At 33.9% G+C, this 19738-nt stretch overlaps 1 protein-coding gene and 1 non-coding gene across 3 annotated transcripts; both read right to left on the bottom strand.

The window, feature by feature from the left end:
- Positions 1-283: 283 nt before the first annotated feature.
- Positions 284-7413, bottom strand: LOC108470577 (ATP-dependent DNA helicase Q-like SIM). 2 transcript variants are annotated; one of them, XM_017771929.2, is made up of 16 exons: positions 7140-7413; positions 6145-6746; positions 5835-6054; positions 5625-5735; positions 5090-5279; positions 4524-4833; positions 4173-4399; positions 3661-3717; positions 3154-3234; positions 2881-2944; positions 2583-2682; positions 2422-2505; positions 1969-2056; positions 1700-1816; positions 1502-1594; positions 284-1245 (listed from the first exon to the last, which is right to left on the bottom strand). In XM_017771929.2, exons 2-16 carry the CDS (start codon positions 6734-6736, stop codon positions 931-933), a joined length of 2649 nt encoding a protein of 882 aa, XP_017627418.1. In that variant the 5' UTR covers positions 6737-6746; positions 7140-7413; the 3' UTR covers positions 284-930. The 2 variants fall into 2 exon arrangements, 1 of the variants encoding a protein (XP_017627418.1); XR_008274506.1 differs by lacking the exons at positions 284-1245; positions 1502-1594; positions 1700-1816 and having other exon boundaries at positions 1867-2056; positions 2210-2505.
- A 6975-nt stretch (positions 7414-14388) lies between these two features.
- LOC128284541 (small nucleolar RNA R71) lies at positions 14389-14494 on the bottom strand. Its single transcript, XR_008274965.1, has one exon. It is a non-coding gene; the product is annotated as a small nucleolar RNA R71 (small nucleolar RNA).
- Positions 14495-19738: the final 5244 nt, after the last annotated feature.

Here is a 19738-nt window from a genome sequence, read left to right on the forward strand (position 1 = left end):
ACTATACTCAAAAAATAATTTTTATTAGAAATAAAGTGGTGCCACTAATTATTTAGACGATGCTCATATTTTAGTATATATTTTATCTATTCTCATAAATATCATTCCGTTATCCTATTTTCGTATATATTAATTTAATTTACATTATTCATGTAAAAATTCCAAAAAGTACAGTCAACCTAAGACATTTTTAAGATTAATTAATATATATTACCTGGAATATTATTATGGTAAATATGATAACTAATAATTTTAATTAGTTTCAATATACCAGATGAAAATATTATTATATAAAAAAACTTAAAATTTTATAGAGAATTAAAAAAAGGTAAAACGAAAATTACTTTAATTCTCTTAATTAGTAGTTCTCAATTGTCATCTATCCAACATGAAAAGCATCAACTTCAGTTAAGGACCTCAAAATCTGCAATTGCATCTTCCTCAGCCCAACAGCGAACTCCAAAGCCTCGTTCATGGCAGCTCGAGCACCGGCCAAGGCGTCCTCAAGGTCTTGATTAACCATGTAATACGAACATATTTGGCCAAGTATACGATCATGCCTTTCTTGGAACCTCACAACTCTTTCTTCAGCATGTTCCAATGCCTGGCTAATGATCCTTAGCTTCTCTATCGAAACTTGCTGCCTTTGCCATTTCTTCAAACTCGGTAGGACGAAAATGAACGAAGTGGAAAAGCCGATAACCGCGAAAATTATCCGAACATAGTCCATCAATAAGCTTCTGTTTATTTGGAGAATGGGAAATGAAAGTCTTGTTTATGTAAAGGGTGGAGATTCCTTGCTTCTTTCCATTAACAAGTTCTTGGTTGCTTTTGTGTTACTCTTCCTCCATGGTTTGCTTCATGAAATGGTTTAAATCTCTAAACTTTAACCATCCTAACTGGGAAAATGAAAGGAATAAATATGCTAGCTCACTTCTTTTGCGAGATTTTTGCAGATATTCTACCCCGAGAAGTACTAGTATCCGAGAAATGTTTTCTTGATTTCCTTATTCTTGGCTTTCGTGGTTTCCTGTTTGAAGACTGAATTTTGTCTAAACGCTGACGACGGATCTCAGGATTAGCCCAGCCCTTTCCCCAATCGGAGAAACTGGAATAAGCTCTCGGTTTTCTCATTGAGTAAAGCATATCTGCTTCTGGGTAAACATGGAAACCCTTATCACTCTCAAACTGAAGAAATTCCAGTCCCCTTTTTGTTGGTTCCGGAAATTTTATCTGAACATGGATCTGCACAAGACAGTGCAGTAAACCAATAAACCGGAGTGGTCAGGCGATATTTTTCATATCTAAAAGTCCAGTTGAATGTACGGGTTACATCATGTATTTGAAATGCATGCTTTAATACTTCTTGTTCATGGACTAAAATCGGAGAAGCTAAACTGGCAAAGTTGTCCTGGTATTTTTAAGGGATAAAACCTTAGGAATGCTTTAATATTTTTCATTCATGAACTGAAATCGGAGAAGCTGGTTGTTAAGTGCATACCTTATCATCCCCCTCTCTGATATATCCTTTAGCTTCCATGATTCGAGCAAGACCTTTCCACCATAGCAGATCAGTGGTTATGAATTTTTGAGACTGCATATGACCATCATATGACAATCATCAAATAGCATTCGAGAACTCCAGTAGCATATATACATATGTTAAACCAGTTAGATTCATGAAAGAGAGATCGATCACCTGCTCCCTTATTTTATTAACAAAAGCTCTAAGGTTTGGCTTCACTAGGAATTTTTGCCGTTCAGTAACACTACACAGAGAATCATCATATGAGCAGTCCATGAAACTGCTCTCTGCCTGCAATTCAATACAAGATCATGAATAGAAGATTTCAGAACATAAATATGTTTCACCCTAAAGTGTATAATTTGTTCATTTGTTCCATGAGGTCTTCCAAGAATTTAATGAAATGTAAAACATTAAATAAAAATGAAAACAATCACGCCTACGTAACGAGCAGCAATCATTTGCATCAAAATGTTTGCCTCCTCTTTCAAATCCAGCATCTTAGGAGGTCCATCAACACAAACGTCACACCTGAGTAAAAAGAATTCCACTTAATGAGTTGGAATGAAGGGGGGAAAGAAAAGAACGAATAAATTCCTAAATCTGAATGAGATCTTATTCCTCTCAAGGGTAGAAAAGCAAGATTATAAAAAGAGACTCAAAAACATCATTTGATTAAACAACCTTATCATTTGGCACAAAAGACGGTTCTTCTTGATCAAACTTAAAAGATTACACACATATATTTATAAGCTTATGTTTTATAGGTCTGCCTAAATTGATTGGTTTTCCTTTCAAATATATAATAAGTATTCATACTACAAGAATTATAATACAAAATTCCCAAAATGACATTACATATACTACCATACAAAACCTTAAAGTAAGCTACATACAAGAGGCACTTCTTATCACCGAAATCCTCCCCAAAGTACTCAACAAGGATTTTGGCTCGACAGCAAGAAGTATTCATTCCATATCTGCAAGTGAATCAAAAGTTGTTATAGAACATCGAGGAAGAGAGGGAGCAAAGCAATAACATGTTTTCCACGTAAACCTGAAGAAATCTGATAACATTTTATAAGCTCGTTTTGCCTGATCTTCACTTCTTTTACTAGGCAGAAGTGTTGGCATTCTTGATAAGTTCACATATAAAACTGCTAGCAGAAAGAGGATAGGTCAAGTTCACATTATAAATGTATCCAAAATAAAGTGTAAAACAGCTGATCAAATGCAAACTTCAGTTATCACTGTTAAGGGTAAAATGTATTACTTCTCAATTAGAAAATACAGTAGGCCTGTTTTAGCTTTAACAATGACCATGACTTATATTCTAAAATAACAAATAGGCTTACTGCAATCTGCTAATTTTCCATCCCTTCCAGCTCGACCAGCTTCTTGATAATATGCTTCCAAACTCTGCAATACGGATCAAGCTTTAAGAAGCTCAAGTGACCAAGAAACAGATAACTATATCCCGCCAATGATGAGACTTAAACCTGAAAAATTAATAGGCATACAAGTTGCAAGGGGAAAAAAAAAAAAAAGAACCGGTAATGTGCCCACACAGCAAGATCTATCACCTAATGATGCAAGTCAAAAACTGCACAAATACATATAAGCCAGACCTGTGGCCAACCATAATGTATGATTCTTCGGACATTTAATTTGTCAATCCCCATTCCAAAAGCCATTGTCGCAACAACAACCTGCATAAATAACTCTCCTATTAGATGGCAGGATTAGATCATAAACAGTAGTTCATCTATACAATATCATTTTATCACAATAGACAAAAAAAAAAAAAAAGAAAAAGGATACTTAGGGTCTAAACAGAGAAGAAGATTGCAGAGCAAACAAAAGCAGATTCAGCATTAGCCATGTACGTAGGAGTCTATATGGAGAGAAGGAAGTTAATCATTGGATAATCAATTATATCTAGGCTATGATCTAAAGGCAATAAATGGTTCTGTCTTTTCAGAACCAGAAAAGTAACCGACTGAATTTTTTAAAGAAATCTAATCTTGGGGGAAAAAACAAAGTAATTTCTGAAAGACTGTACATACAGAATACTATAAAAATACAGAATCTTACAGAACCAATTCATCAACTAGGTGAATCATGACAAATCATACCTGCAGGGAGTCTTCATGAAATTCCTTGTGAACCTGCCTTAAATGTGATTTTGGCAACTGAGAAGAAAAGAGGGGAATTTATAAATAGCTGTTTATCAGGCACATAAAAACTCTTTATCATCAGCATGTAGAACCTAGCATGCAAGCTTTTACCAGTGAGAACACTAGACAAATAACCAGAACAATATGCCAGGATGGAGTTCTAATGGAATGAACATCAGGACGGTTCCTTGGCAAGAACAGTGAGAATAAAAAGAAAAAAAAAACAGTATTTAAAATAGAGAAGCATTGACAGACTAACAAGTACCAAGCTGGCAACCACTGTTCAAAAGTGCATAAACAATTAGAACTTAATGATTGCAAGAAAACAATGTGTGATTTGCTAAGAATGCAGACGAACAAAAGACATCATCAAACCACAGCTCAAAAGATCAAAGAATAGGTGCTTAATAATTGAAAGGAGATGATATGCATCAATGTAGAGCCAGAGTAAATTTTCCATAAATAGTTACCGCTGCATTATAAGCGGCAGCCTTTACTCCAAATTCGCAGAGATACTTCGCAATGCTCAGTGTTTCCTTTCTTGTGGGAACATATATGATGGTCGGTCCTTGTTCCAATGGCTCTTGCAGAAGCCTCAGTCTTTCTTCTGGTTTATTTGGTGGATCTATTGTCTCCATTGACCCATGTGAATTCCATTCTTCGCAATGAACTTGTCCAGAAAATTCACCATAGGCAACTGAAAACTAAAAGCAATCAAAATATAGTAGAAATACAGTGATGCTGGAATCTTTTCATGTCTATAGCATAAGCCAAATAATAGCATGCATAGAAGCTCAAATTAAAGTATCAGAAGATGATACCATCCCAATCTTCCGCACTCTGAAAGACATCAACCTCATTTTCTAAATACTCAACTGACATTTGCCTTCCCCTTGAAGGAATTGAACCATTTTCCTTTTCTGAACTCTCAGCATTACTTTCTTCAATGTCACTGTTTTGAATGTCATTAAACCCACTTCCAGAAACTTTATCTGAATCAGAAGGGCAATGAGATTCATGAGAGACTAGAGGTTGTTTCATTCCATCAACCTTTTTCTTTCTGGCATAAACATCTATAAGTTGACAGAAATCTGTGCTATATGAAGACACTGATTTTCTACTGTGTTTCACCTGTAGAGAGCAGAAACCAAATTTTGAGGTTCCACTAAAACACAGGATTTCATTATAAGGGATACATAAGAGAAGTTCAATATGTAGATTAAAAAGGAAAATAAAACAAAATAAGAACAACTCAAGACCGTTTAATTTTCTTGATAGTTGATACATAAAAAAGAAAACACACCAAGTGAAGTGTAAGTTGAAAGAAGGAAGCCAAAGAAGAAATACCAAATATGATTGAAATCAGCCAAAGCAAGTAAAAACTCACTGAGAATCGCAAATTTGGACGGAAGAATGAAGTGACCACAGTCTTTCTCTCCTTTGACATGCACAAAGAATCAAGAATGTCTTGCCGAACCTGAACTGTTGCAGTAGCAGTCAATGCCATAATTGGAATGTCATACTTCAAGAATTTTAAATTTCTGGCACTGAAATTCTCTCGCAAAACAGACAATCGCCTGACAGTGGAAAATATACATACAACTTACAAAGACATAATAAAATAAATTACGAATTATAAAACGATGTGCAGCATTAAAAATGAGATATTGCCAAATAAATACAAAGGTAATGAAGAAAAGCAAAATCAAACATCAACATGTTATGAAAACTAAAACCCATCTCTCTCCGTGTAAAACACAGCTACTTTAGCCATGATTAGTCATTTGGCTGTCCTTTAAATGCGTTTAAGATATGGCTTAGTAAAACCTATGTTTTACCCTAAGTCACATAATCTCCAAATAAATTACTGATTGAGTCAAGAAGAAACCAAAACAGGCATCCAATACATAAGGAACACATACCGATAGTCAGGCCGAAAATCATGGCCCCACTTAGATATACAATGGGCTTCATCAATTGCAAACAATGTGATTCCACGACTTTCTGCCAGCCTCTGAAGAGGTTTTATTAGTCTGCACGGAAGTACTTGTACTTTCTCAATAACAAGAAAAAGAAAAGAGAGAATAAACATGTTCTTTGAGAAAAAACCAAGAGGCACTATATGCGCCTACCTCAGAATTGTTTCTGGACAAACATATATAATACTATACATTCCTCTCATCGCTTTCTGCTCCACACTGCTGTCTGGTTGTCCAGATCCAAGAAAACAAGCAGAGACCCCATGTTTTGATAATTTTAAGCATTGATCGTGCATCAAGCTTATCAAAGGAGAAACCACAACTACAACCTTTCCTGTTAATAATGCCGGAATCTGGAAACAGAGAGACTTTCCTGCAGAAGGTAAACAATTAGTACTTCAAGTTATGAGATAGCAAAATGAACAGCGTAAAAACAAGACAAGCAAAAGATTATAAGATTTACCAGATCCTGTTGCAGCAAGAACAAGACAGTCTTCGTGAGCAAGCAAAGCAGCCAAGGCTTCCTTCTGGAAACTCTTCAAGGATGAATAACCAAAATGCTTTCTTAATAAACCGTTAACCTTCGACTCCCAATTTGTTCCAATATTCAGCTCCTCAGAACAGCAAACTTGGGAAGGTTCTGCCACGTTTTCAAACTGATTATCTATAAGCAGAATTGGTTCCTTGTGTTCTTCCACAGGACTAGGCAACACCTTGGATCCAGACATGACCCCATCAGATACATCATTACCTCTGCTTCGCTTAGGTTTACTTGTGGGTTGAAAATGTTCCCATATCCTAGACTGCCGGATTTCACCGTTTGATTGTGAAGATGTCATAACCCTCTTACCAAGACTCTTTAAATCCCTTGAAGAACATTGAAAACTAGCTGTTCCACTGAGAGGATTCCTACCACAACCATTCAAAACATACTCAACCGCATCATCAACTGACGGTCCTACAGCTTTTACAGCTTCTATGGCATTAGAATGCTCAAATCCCATTTCAATAAGTTTTTTAATAACTTGATCAGACGACACATCGTTTCCTCCCATTTCATAAGAACTGTCAACCAAGGATTAAACACAAGTCATCCTTCGGTCAAAAATATTTCAAATAAATACATATAAAGCAAAAGCTAGTTGGCTCAGCTGAGTTTGCCTCGTTTCTCTTTCCTTTTGTAAAGTTTCTAATAAACTTAATATTATCTATAATCCATTCAAAAATGAAACGTCACTAGAAACCCATGCCCTTGATCTGAGCAGGCAGAAGTGATTCAAAGAGACAAACACTATAACTTTTTGAAAAGGAAACAAATGAGAATGCATCCAATACGATTACGCGAGCTTCATCTCAGTACACAAAATCAAACATGAAAGCTTTGGGATTCAAAAGTTAAAGAAAACGGAATTCAATGAAAATTTCAAAATAATAGACAAATAAGTGCAGAATTCTGACCTAACTCAGCGGCGCTTTAGATCCGATAAATTATGGGTTTCAAAAAGAGACGTTCTTTTTTCTTCTTTTTTTTTTCATTGAATGGCTGAATTGAAATTTTTATTTGCCCGCAAAGATATATGCTTCTAAATTCTATAAAGAAAATCAACAAAATCAACGCGCCAAAATTGAATCTTAGGGCTCCAATTAAAAAGTACGAAGTTATAAGACAAACGCCGTCGTTGAGTAGAATCTGGTTTTGGCCTCTTTCTAGTGTCGATTTGCCAATCCCATCAAACTTGTATACGTGTGGAAATATATATTTAAAATACTTAATAAAATATATGATTTGAAATTAATTAATCATAATAATATATAAAAATATATAATATTAAAATAAAATAATTAAAATAAATTATGAGTAAAATAAATTTTAAATATATAAATATATCATATCAACAATATTAAATACACTAATTATTTATCATGGTTTTATCTTTAAATTATAAGTTAGTGTCGAGTTGACTTGTAACATCAACTCAATAACCAACATTATTAATATATATACACATACACAATTGATGAGGATAATAAATTAGATATATTAAAAATATATGTAAAATATATTAAATTGAAACTTTAGTTGAGTGATAAATTTAAAGTTTTAAAATCTAATTAGTGTGGGTTCAAATCCTAAAATATGATAATTTAACTAATTTTTGTCAAAGTAAAAAGACTAAATACCCTTGAATAATATAATTTCTTTTTAATTACAATAAGACATTTCTTTAATTTCCTAACGATTTGGGTGACCGACAAGGGCGAAGCCAAGGGTGGCATGGACCCCGGGCCCCTTAAAATGTAAAATTGTATTTTAGACCCTTGAAATTTTTTAAAAATTTTAAATTAATAAAGGTAAAATTACACTTTGGCCCCCTAAAATTATAAAAATTTGATTTAATCCTTTACAAATTATAAAAATATAAACTATAAAAAATTCAAATTTCATCCAGCCACCCTAAAAATTTTTCTGCTTACCTACAGTGACCTACATGACACCAACTCAATCAAATGCTTAATAAATAGTATAAATATATACAACTAATGGAATAATAAATTGTGCATATTAAAATAGAAATGTATAAAATACATCAAAATAAAGCCTTGGTTGAGTAATAAATTTAAAATTTTACTAATCTAATTAGTGTAGGTTCAAATGTGACCATATACATATTTTTATTGATTTTTGTTAAAATAAAAGACTAAAATACCCTAAAATGGTTTAACTTATTTTAATTATGGATGGGTATTTTCGTAATTTCTCTAATAGGTATTTTTATTGCTTTTGTAATTTCTCTAATTATGGATGTTTTAAAACATTCAATAAATAGTATAAAATTTGACAAAATTACTATGATTAAATTGCTTTCGAGATACTTTCTATTCAACTCATTTCCTTGAACCATGCAACTAGCATAGCTCATTTACAATTGGTTAAAATAGTTGAAACTAACACCATGTTTGGTTCACCTGAATGGCTTAGTTATTCTGGGTGTATTCACCCCACCACATTGAAGCAGACATTGGTTGGCTAAATGACCATTCAACCGAATGGCCATTCCGAGGCTAAGCGGCAAAGTCCCGTAATCACCATTACGCATTCCCACCTCTAAATGGGTAATTCGGCGATTCTTGTAATTGATTTCTTCTCTCTTTTTTTACCTAATTTACCAATGCAGAAAATCATCTGAAACTCCAAAACTAAACAAAGAAAATCCATAGAAAACAACAACACTTTAATATAAATATTGCAGTAAGTAAACCATAGCAGAAAAAAAATAACAAAATTTTATAACATTTATCTTTAAAAAAGAGACTCAATCATTTCAATCTCAAACACTCAAACAAAATACAAAGAAAAGAACAACAACCCATTTACAGGAACACCTAAAGAAACCGAATCTGCTTAAATTTTTAAGCAAGTAGATTGCATGTTTCTTCATCTTTGTTACTATTTGGTCTTTTAAGGCAGAAAAGAAAGTCATGGCTGGTTGCTCTTTTGAAATTATGGGATCCAAAATTTCTAAGCATAACAAGTGGCTTTTTTTTATAAAAATAACCCAAAAAATTTAATTAATTATCAAAATGACCCATTTTTTAATTAAACATGAAAATGACCTGAAATCTACAATAAAAGTTGGTGGAGCCAAATCATTTGGCGCCACCAACATGCCACGTCAGCATCCATGAAAAAAAATTAATTTTTTGGTGGAGCTATATAGAATGGCGCCACCTGTATAAATATTAGTGAAATATTGAAATTTCTAAAAATATGGGGAAACTTAAAAAAATTTACCATTTTCTGGTGGGGCCAATTAATTTGGCGCCACCAGATTACTGACACCACCCTGCTGTTACTTTCTTTTTCTTTTCTTTTTTTTTTTTTTTTTTATGTATTGTCTTTTATCTTTATTTATTTTATTTTATTTATTTTTATGATTAATTTTAAAAATTTGAAATGTATATTTGAAATATATTATAATATATATTTTATATTTTAAATATATATTTTGAAATTATTTTTCTAAATTTTAAATATTATTTTTAAATATTTTTAAAATTTTACATATTATTTTTAAAATATTAAATATATTTTTAATAATATAAAATATTTAAATATTTTAAATATATGACCTTTCAAGTTTATTATTAGTTTTTCAAATTTATTATTAGTTTTATAATATTTTAAATATTATTTAATTTATTTTATAATATTTTAAATTATTATTTTAAATTATTTTAAAGATATTCAAATTATTTTTAAATTCTATTTAAAAGTTAAAAATAATATTTTATTTGAAAAAGTGAAATTTAAATTAATTAAAAATAAAAAATTGTTAAAAAAGATTTATTTATTAAAAATTTTATTTAAATATATATATTAAAAGTAAAAATTAAAATTAAAAATATATATTATAACTGGTTACATCATGTCGTTGATGTAACCACTCATGAAGTTAAATATTAATTAAAAAACCAATGTTATATAAGGGGTTTGGTCCCTTCAGAACAAAGAAAAGAGGAAAAAAATGTAAGTTACTTAAAAAATTATATTTTATAATTATTGTAATATAATAATTAATTATATTGTATTATGTTTTTTTATATTATGCGATATCAAAATATATTCTGAAACAAATATGGATCACACTTCATCTAGGATCAACGAAACAGTAAAATTAATTATGAATTAAATAAAAAATCGTTTTAGTTTTTCTTTTTTTCGTGCTAAGCATTACTTTACTCAACGTGTTTTGATTGCATGAAACCGATATCTATTTAGCTATTATTATTCTTTTTAACTATTTTCTTGCATGAAATTAATCTCTACATAATAGTTATAATTTTTTAACTTTAGTACACATTCATAAATTTATGTACTTAATATATATTTTAATAGGTGAAGACAAAAACGATTTTCTTAATATATTTAAAATTTTAAAAACTTAAAAAATTAAATATATTAAAAATGTTAAGTATAACCAATTTTAATATTTTAATATATTTTAAAAAATATATATATTAAAAATGTTAAGTATAATTAATTTTAAAATTTTAATATGTTCAATATATTTTTAAAAATATATTTTAAACTGTTAATATATTTAATATATTTTTAATAGGAAAAGAGAAAATGATTTTTAATATATTTAAAATTTTAAAAAACTTAAAAATTTTAAATATATTAAATTTTAAATATGTTAAAAGAAAATGTTGAGTATAACCAATTTTAAATTTTGAATAACTGAATATATTTAAATATATTAAAATTTTGAACATATTAAAAAAATTTAAGTATAACCAATTTTAAATTTTAAAATTTTAATATATTCTTTAATAGGTAAAGACAAAAAAGGTTTTTTAATATATTTAAATTTTTAAAAGGAAAAAGCCAATTTATTTGGCTCCACCAAAAAGAGAAATTTTATTTTAAAGTCCCTTTATTTTTAGAAATTGCAGTATTTACTTAGTATTTATAAAAAATCAATTTTTTTATAAAAGTTCTCGTATGTAAGATAAATTTTCGAGTTTGAATATGCCTAGTATTTATAAAAAATAAGTTTTATTTTTATTTTTATATTTACCCATACAACCTATAATTTTTAGGATATTATTATTATTTTTATGTATTTTTGTAGTTATATAGTTGCCTTTAGTTTTAATGCTTAACTATGATTAGGACATAATAATCACATTTGATTTATCTGAGTTATTATTAATATATTATGACAAATCTTCGTTCTATTATTAATATATTGTTACTTGTTTAATTTAACTTAAATAAAAATACTTAGAATAGCTACGTTGGTATAGTATAAGTGTGATGTTTTTATTTTCTCAATCCTTCAATTTTATTCTTCAATATATAATTTTAAGTTTAAATTATATAGATAATTGATTTATCATATTTTTGTAAAAAAATTTACCATACATGATGAGTATCGGGTTTTGAGGTCACGGTTTCATTTTCCCAAGTATGATCCGGACGAGCGGATCATGCCATACTTACAGTTGGCGGGATTTGGGGACGTCGCATTGATCCAGAGGTTTGACCTAAAGGCAAACTTAATATCTACCTTGGTTGAGCGGTGGTGTACGGAAACCCACACCTTCATTATGCCATGCGGGGAGTGCATTATCATATTGGAAGACGTCGCTATGCAACTTGAGTTACAAGTTGATGGTGCTTCGGTCACGGGTCGAAGCAAAGTGTTGGAACCTTCAGTACTATGCCACAGATTGCTTAGACGGTCCCCTAATGATGAGGAACAGAATTTCACATTCTTGACATTGAAATGGTTGAGAGCAAATTTTAAGGAGTTATCGAGCATTGCCACTGAGTAGGAGGTGATGTGTGCTGCTCGAGCCTATATTATGCAGCTGATCGGGGGGTACTTGTGCCAAAAAAAGTCTAATAGGGTCCACTTAAAGAACCTGCCTCCATTGGAGAATTTTTCTCGTGCCGGTAGTTACAGCTAGGGATCGGTGGTGTTGGCCGCATTGTACTATGAGCTTTGCCGAGCAACAAAACATGGGGTTAGTAATATGGCTGGTTGTCTGGGTCTGCTACAGTCTTGGGCTTTATACAGGATGCCGTTTCTAGCAGCTGTTAGGTGATAAACCGTAATTTATACATATTTTTACTCCATGCTTAATGCATTTTATGGATGATTTTTCCTTAGAATTGGTGAATTTGATGCTCTTAATGCGTTAATTTCATGTTTTATACTTAAGTAAGCATAGGAGAGTGAAAGGAACGAGAAACGGGCTAAAAACGGAAAAAATGGGCTAAAGTACAAAATCAACACGGCCTGGACTTCCTCACACGGGTAGCCCACACGGTTGTGTCAATTTGGCAAAATCAAAGCACGACTTACACGTGTAGAACACACGCCCGTGCCAATCTAACAAGCTCGAACACAGCCTGAAGTAATTGCACACGGGCATGTCCCTGCCGAGCCCAAGTTGAGTCCAATTCAAAAAAGACCACTTTTGAGGGTTCATAGGCATTCCAAAGCCTATAAATACACCCTAGAGGAGGAAGAAAGGAGAGGCATAGAGAGGAAGGAAGGAATTACTCGAAGGAAGTCGATTGATCCATCTCAGAAGCCGGATTCATCCTCAAGACTAAAGATCTCCCTTCACTTTCCCCTCAGGAGTTTTGGGTTTTCTTTATCTTTTGTATTCATTATTCTTCTGATATGTTTTCCTTTTTAGTTATGAACTAAATCCCCTAAATACCTAGGGGGATGAAACCTAAGACGAATCTTGTTATTATTTTCTGAATTGTATGATAAATATTTAATTTGTTCTTAATTATATGTTCTTGATTCTTGTTTTGATATCCCAGGATATTAATTCAAGATAAACCCTTATTCAAGATAAATCCTGTCTAAGAGTACATTTGTCATAATTAAGCGCAGTTGATTGCGCGCCTAAAGATAGGGTGACAGGATTTGCTGGATTAGGGTGAAACCTAATAAGGGGATCCATTGATCGAGTTAATGCAACCCTAGGGTGTTAATTAGAGAAAAGTCTCAATTATTCAATTTGGGGATTAGACGTTATTAGTTTTGAATAGGGATAATAACATAACTTAGGGATCTCTACGGAACAAGTTAAATGAATAAATCGTCCGATTCAGAGTCAAAATAACAAGTGAAGTTTAGGTGGATTTTTCCTTAGGTATTATCTTAATTCAATCGTTTTTCCAAAAGTAATTCCCCAATTCTATTTTCTATGAATTCTTAGTTTAGATAATTAGTTAGTTAAAACAAACCCCTTTTATTCTTAGGCTAGATAATAAAAAGACAGTCATTACTAGTACTTTTATTTCCTTTGGGTTCGACAATCCGGTCTTGCTAAAGCTATACTACTGTTCGATAGGTACACTTGCCTTCATCGTGATAAGAGTTAGTTTCAAGAACGATTCATTATAAATATTTAAAACCTGTTGCGAATATCACGTACCAAGTTTTTGGCACCATTGCCGAGGAACTAAGATATTAGGAACACTCAATTTTTATTACTTTAGCCATTTATTTTCCTTGCAAATTAATTTTATTTTATTTTTATTATTATTTATTAATTTACTTTTTATTTCTCTTGGCAGGTTTTTTATAGTTTATGGCTAAAAGAAACTCGTCAGGGCTACTACTTTTTGACAAATAAATCGATTGCACAGTTCGCAGAAACCAAAGAGAAATAAGGCGAAGTCTAACATACACAGAGGAAGGGCAAGAGGATGATATCTCAACTACGACCGAGGAGATGGCTGAAAATCAAGATAACCAGCTACCTCCTATGATACCCGCTGAACTAGCAAATCAGAATCCTGCTCCTCATACTATGTATGATTATACTAGACCTACTTTAACAGGAACTGAGTCAAGTATAGTTAGGCCTGCTATTGCTGTGGATAATTTTAAACTAAAACCTAACACTATTCAAATGATACAACAATTTTTTCAGTTTGATGGTTTGCAGGATGAGGATCCAAACACTCACTTGGCAAATTTCCTGAAATTCTGCGATACATTTAAAATTAATGATGTTTCTAACGATACCATTCGTCTTCGATTATTCCCTTTTTCATTGAGGAACAAAGCTAAACAATGGTTGAACTCGCTACCATGAGGGTCAATTACTAATTGGGAACAAATGACCGAAAAATTTCTATTAAAATATTTCCCGCTAGCTAAAATAGCCAAATTACATAATGATATCTTTTCGTTTGTGCAGATGGACTTAGAAACTCTTTACGATACATGGGAGAGATACAAGGACCTACTGTGAATGTGTCCTCACCATGGATTACCCCTATTGTTGCAAGTTCAAACATTCTACAATAGTGTGAACCCCTCGACAAGGCAAATGATTGATGCAGCAGCCGGAGGAACCATCAACAACAAAACACTTGAAGAGGCTTACGAATTTATTGAAGAGATGTCACTGAATAACTATCAGTGGCAAGTCATAAGGACTAAGCCAATTAAAATAGCAGGCGTTTATAACGTCGATTCGATTACTATGCTGTCAAACCAGGTAGAACTTCTAAATTAAAAGATTGACGGTTTACTTGGTTCTACTCAGGTACATCCAGTAATGAGGTGCGAGACAAATGGAGGAGGAACATGCACAAAATATCAGCCCTTCAACCCTAGCATCGAGGAGGAACAAGTCCAATATATGGGTAACAATAACTCTAGATCCCAAAATAACCCATATAGTAACACTTATAATGCAGGTTGGAGGAACCATCCCAATTTCTCGTGGGGCGGTCAAGGAAATCAAATACCACAACATTCTCCGAGTTTTCAACAACCACCCTATCAACAGGAAAAGAAACTGAACCTTAAAGAGATGCTATCTAAATTTATCTCGTGTCCGAAACTCGTTTGTAGAACACCAAGACAGCACTTAAAAATCAACAAGCGTCGATCCAAGGGCTCGAAACTTAGATAGGCCAGCTGTCCAAACTAATCTCCGAACGACCACAAAGTAGCTTGCTAAGTAATACTGAACCCAACCCAAGGGAACAGCTCAACGCGATTAATGTTCAAGATGAAGAAGGATTCGTTGAGCCTGAGCCAGAACCGAGGCAAGAAACTGTGGTGAGCAGAGATTAAGTGAGGTAAGTCATGATAAAAATAATTCAGCAAATGTCGAATATAAACCTCATCTGCCATACCCCAACACGACAAGGAAAGACCGCTTAGATGAACAATTTGGTAAATTACACATTAACTTACCGTTTATTGAAGCTTTATCACAGATGCCAAACGCAATGAAATTTTTAAAAGAGCTTTTAGTAACTAAGTAGAAGTTGGACAAGGTGTCACATGTGGAGCTAAACGCAGTTTGCTCAGCTATTCTACAGAATAAACTACCTAACAAACTAAAAGATCCAGGGAGTTTTACGATTCCTTACTTAATTGGTAGTTTAAATGTTAATAATGCATTAGCTGATTTAGGGGCTAGTATTAACATCATGCCCTATAAAATGTTCAAACAATTAGGTATTGGGAAACCCAAACAGACTAGGATGAGCATTCAATTAGCAGATAAAACTATAAGGTTTCCTAAGGGTATCATTGAAGATGTGCTAGTTAAAATCGATAAATTTATATTTCCCATTGACTTCATTGTTTTAGACATAGAGGAGGATAGCAACACTCATTTGATTTTAGGAAGGCCTTTTTTGGCAACTGCTAAAATGATTATTGATGTTGGCATAGGTGAGCTCACACTTCATGTGGGAGACGAAACAATCACCCTTCAAGCTCGCAATTCTGGCAACACATCAAAAATTGAAAGTGATCGTCTAAACCATTCTACTAAAATTGACAATATGGTGCAACCTACTTTGCAGAAAATGAGTCTGAAGAAAGTACATGAACTATTCTCAAGCAATAGTAGAGGACCTACTCATGAAGAACAAAAGCTACAAATCGAGGAGCAAGATGAACGGCGGACGCATAAACTGAGAACACGCAATAAACCAAAACTACACCAAAACGAGCTCAATACCTTTCCAAATCAACTTAAGGTTGGAGATAGAGTTTTATTAGATGCCGAAGATCCTCACATTGTCACTACCAAACTAAATGAAGAAATCCCCCTTACGGTACTTAGCATTTTCCCATTCGGTACAGTCGAGGTAAGTCATCCCAAGTTCAGCATTTTTAAGGTAAACAACACCAGTCTAAAACCTTATTTTGATGAGAATGATAGTAGGAATGAGGAGTATAAACTCCTCAAACCACCATAACCATTCAATAGAGAGGAAAGTCAAGCTTAGACTATAAATAAGCGCTTTTCGGGAGGCAACCCGAGCACAAATTATATTAATTTCTTTCAATTTTATTGTTTAACACCTAACTTAGTAACAGAGCTCTTGAATACAGGTTCACTACATAGACACAACCAAGCACACGGGCGTGCTTAGGGCAGTGTGAAAATAGGGCAAAGATTTCCCCACTACGGGCTGCGATAAAAAGACACGGCCGTAGGCCAATTTGGCAAAACAACACAGGCGTGCGAAATGCCGGTGCCTTGAAACCGTGGCCGAACCTATCAATTTAACACGGGCGAGTGACACGCTCGTGTCTAGCACTCGTGGTCAAACCTGTTAAATTACCACGGGCGTGGGCCTACATACACAAGCATGGGAGAAGCGAACAACGCCAGCTACGGCCGTGCAACACAGCAGTGCGATACAGCCGTAAGCAAGAACACACCCCAGGAATACGGGCATGGGACAATTGTCAGACGCGCCCAAATTTAAAAATTCGCGAATCACACGGGCTAAAATTAGGGAACACGGTTGTGTTCCCTAGCCGTGTGCCCCAAAATCTATAAATAGGCTGCACTATTCATTGTCTTCTTCACCCAAAAACCCTAACCCTAGCCACTGCAAGTCCACACGCCCTTCTTGCCACGCCTGTGCGCTGCTTCTAACTCTATTTTCGACACTCAATCTCTTTCCTTTAGCGTTTGTTTACTCCTTTTCTCTTTATTTCACTGATTTATAATGTTATTTATCATAGTAATATATCTTTTTCATGTTATTTCCATCCTTCTATCACATAAATTTCATTTATAGAACAAGTTATCATCTTTTTCATGTTCAAATTCTTACTCATTACATGATTTCTCTACTCCATTTAATTAGTTAGAAGTGAATATTCATGGTTAGGATAGTTGAAATATTCATGCTTCTTGTGTTGACATTTCTATTCATTCATATAGTATATTGCATTCTATTTTTTTTCATTTTTACTTCTATCACCATGCTAATGCCACAAAAAGTATACCATTGAACTTTTTTGTTTTAGTTAAACTTAGTAGTTGTGGCTGAACATATTTATGGATTTTTCTCCTTGAATTTAGTCGCATTTTACCCTGTCTACTTATCAAGACGAATTGATGTTTCCAATTGCAGGTACTATGTCTTCTTCACGTAGTAAAAAGGTCGTTGTCCCTGCTTCAAAGAAAAAAAAGGGAGTGTTATCTTCCTTGGGTCCTACAGCGAAAATTCGTCACCCTTTCCTGAGGTTCCCCATCGGGGCCCAAGAATAACTTTTCCAAATACTCTGGGCCCGACCTTTAATTACGGGCCGCTGCATCGACTGGGCTGCAGTAAAACAAGTTCAGTTGGCTGATGTGATTCGAGCCCTCCTAACTACCGACCATTGGGAGATTTTCTCTAGGATCATCGAGCCAACATATCTCGAGCTCACGATAAAACTATGCTCAACATTTCATCTTTAGACCGTAATGACTAACTACGATGATCCCGGTACGATCTAATTTCACTTAGGGGGATTAGTTCGCCAGCTAAGCGTCCCAGAATTAAGTTCTACGCTGGGCTTATATACGGAGGTGTTCAATGAAGAGAATGACTTACATGCTCTCAACCGCCACATCCATCGTTCTTCTTCACGGTGCTGGGACGCATTAGGACCAGGTTCAGCCACTTACAATCCTAGCCACTCCAAGGTATCGGCTCTCCCTCCATCCCTGAGGTACCTACACGCCATTTTGGCTCACACGATTACAGGAAGGCGAGAGAGCACTAGCGTTGTCAACACTCATAACGCCTACTTTCTATGGTGTATGTTGCACGGGTATGTCATTGACCTTGTCTATTTCATCGCTCTTGATTTTCAGCACCAGACGGAACGGCATAGAAGGGGGTCATCTCCATTGGCCCCTATGTTACTCAGTTGGCTCGACACTTTGGGCTCCTTGACACCACAGCCCAAGAATCATCCTTGACCCTCATTGGCCAGATGTCTCCACAAGGCATCTCGAGTATGTTAAGCATGAGGATGATCGAAAAGCGCCGAGGAACCTACCCTCCTCAATATCGTCTCACCCAATCTATTGAGGAGGAGGCCCTCGAGGATATTACTGATGATGTCCCTTCACAATACGATGATCCACCGTCTCAGCAACCACCACCCTCTCATCTAGTTCATGCGACGGCTTCATATGCTGATGTCTCTAAGTGCCTCACTCGATTCGAGCAGCAGTGTTTTCAACATTGATGCTATTCTACAGCAGATTTGTCAGCACCTCCACATCTCATCGCTAGTCCCACCTCGTGAACCATCCAGCGATGAAGATGTTTAAAAACATTTATTTATTATTTTATATTTATAATTTTTAAACTAATTTTTATTTTTATTAGATTTTAGAAATTTATTTTTAATCATCAATTTTGGTTATTTTTTTATGAGTAATTATTTTTCCTAATATCCCCTAAAAAGTTCTTAATTTTATCACAGTTATATAAAGCTCCTAAGCTCATCATCGCATAGGAACTAAAAATTCCATCGGGAAAGGTTCTCCACAACTGCCATGTCCTGATCGACCATGACCATAGCCACCACTAGATATAACATTCTTTTGGCACAGGACTTATGAACTAATGAACCTCTCCCACAGCTGGAGTATCCTCCTCTACCTCCAAGCCGATTATTCTCCAAACCTCCAGTTCAAGGAATTTTATCCATTTTTAATTCAGGAAGTTTCACTTCTCTCCCTCTCTTATTTTTATAGTCTTATATCTATCTTTGTACATTGAGGGCAATGTACATCTTAAGTGTGGGGGGAGGGGGTATTCATTTCATTATCAGAAAAAATCCCTGAATGACTGCCTTGTTCTATTGAAAAGCTCTCATATCATATTTAGGATAAATTTTGATTGATTTATGATTTTGATTGATATATCTAGAATTAAAACATAGGCATCTATGCATTGATTGTTTAAACTTTAAGACATTAGAGAATCAAGCATGATAAGTTGATTTTTAAGAATTTAAAATTTTAGGTTGTTTCCCCAAAGTTTAGGTATTACTTTGAGTTTGAATTCACAAGTTTTAAACATAAAAAAACCATAATTTTTGTGAGATTTTTGAACCTTTTGAGCATCTATTAATTCTTTCATGCTCACTTTTATTATTGCTTTGAGTGCGTCAGTATTGAACTGTTATTCTAGAACTTGCCTGATTTGATTTGATATGTCAAAATGAGAAAGGCACTTAGGATTAACC

This window comes from Gossypium arboreum, chromosome 11, assembly GCF_025698485.1.
Source record: "Gossypium arboreum isolate Shixiya-1 chromosome 11, ASM2569848v2, whole genome shotgun sequence".
NCBI classification, from domain to species: domain Eukaryota; kingdom Viridiplantae; phylum Streptophyta; class Magnoliopsida; order Malvales; family Malvaceae; genus Gossypium; species Gossypium arboreum.

Excerpts from the sequence above, each read along its gene's own strand:
- LOC108470577 (XM_017771929.2), bottom strand. The coding sequence starts at position 6,736 with ATGGGAGGAAACGATGTGTCGTCTGATCAAGTTATTAAAAAACTTATT. Across the intron at positions 5,736-5,834 it reads TGTCCAGAAACAATTCTGAG|ACTAATAAAACCTCTTCAGA; the intron begins GTAGGCGCATAT and ends ACTTCCGTGCAG. Across the intron at positions 2,057-2,421 it reads GGTGATAAGAAGTGCCTCTT|GTGTGACGTTTGTGTTGATG; the intron begins GTATGTAGCTTA and ends CTTTTTACTCAG.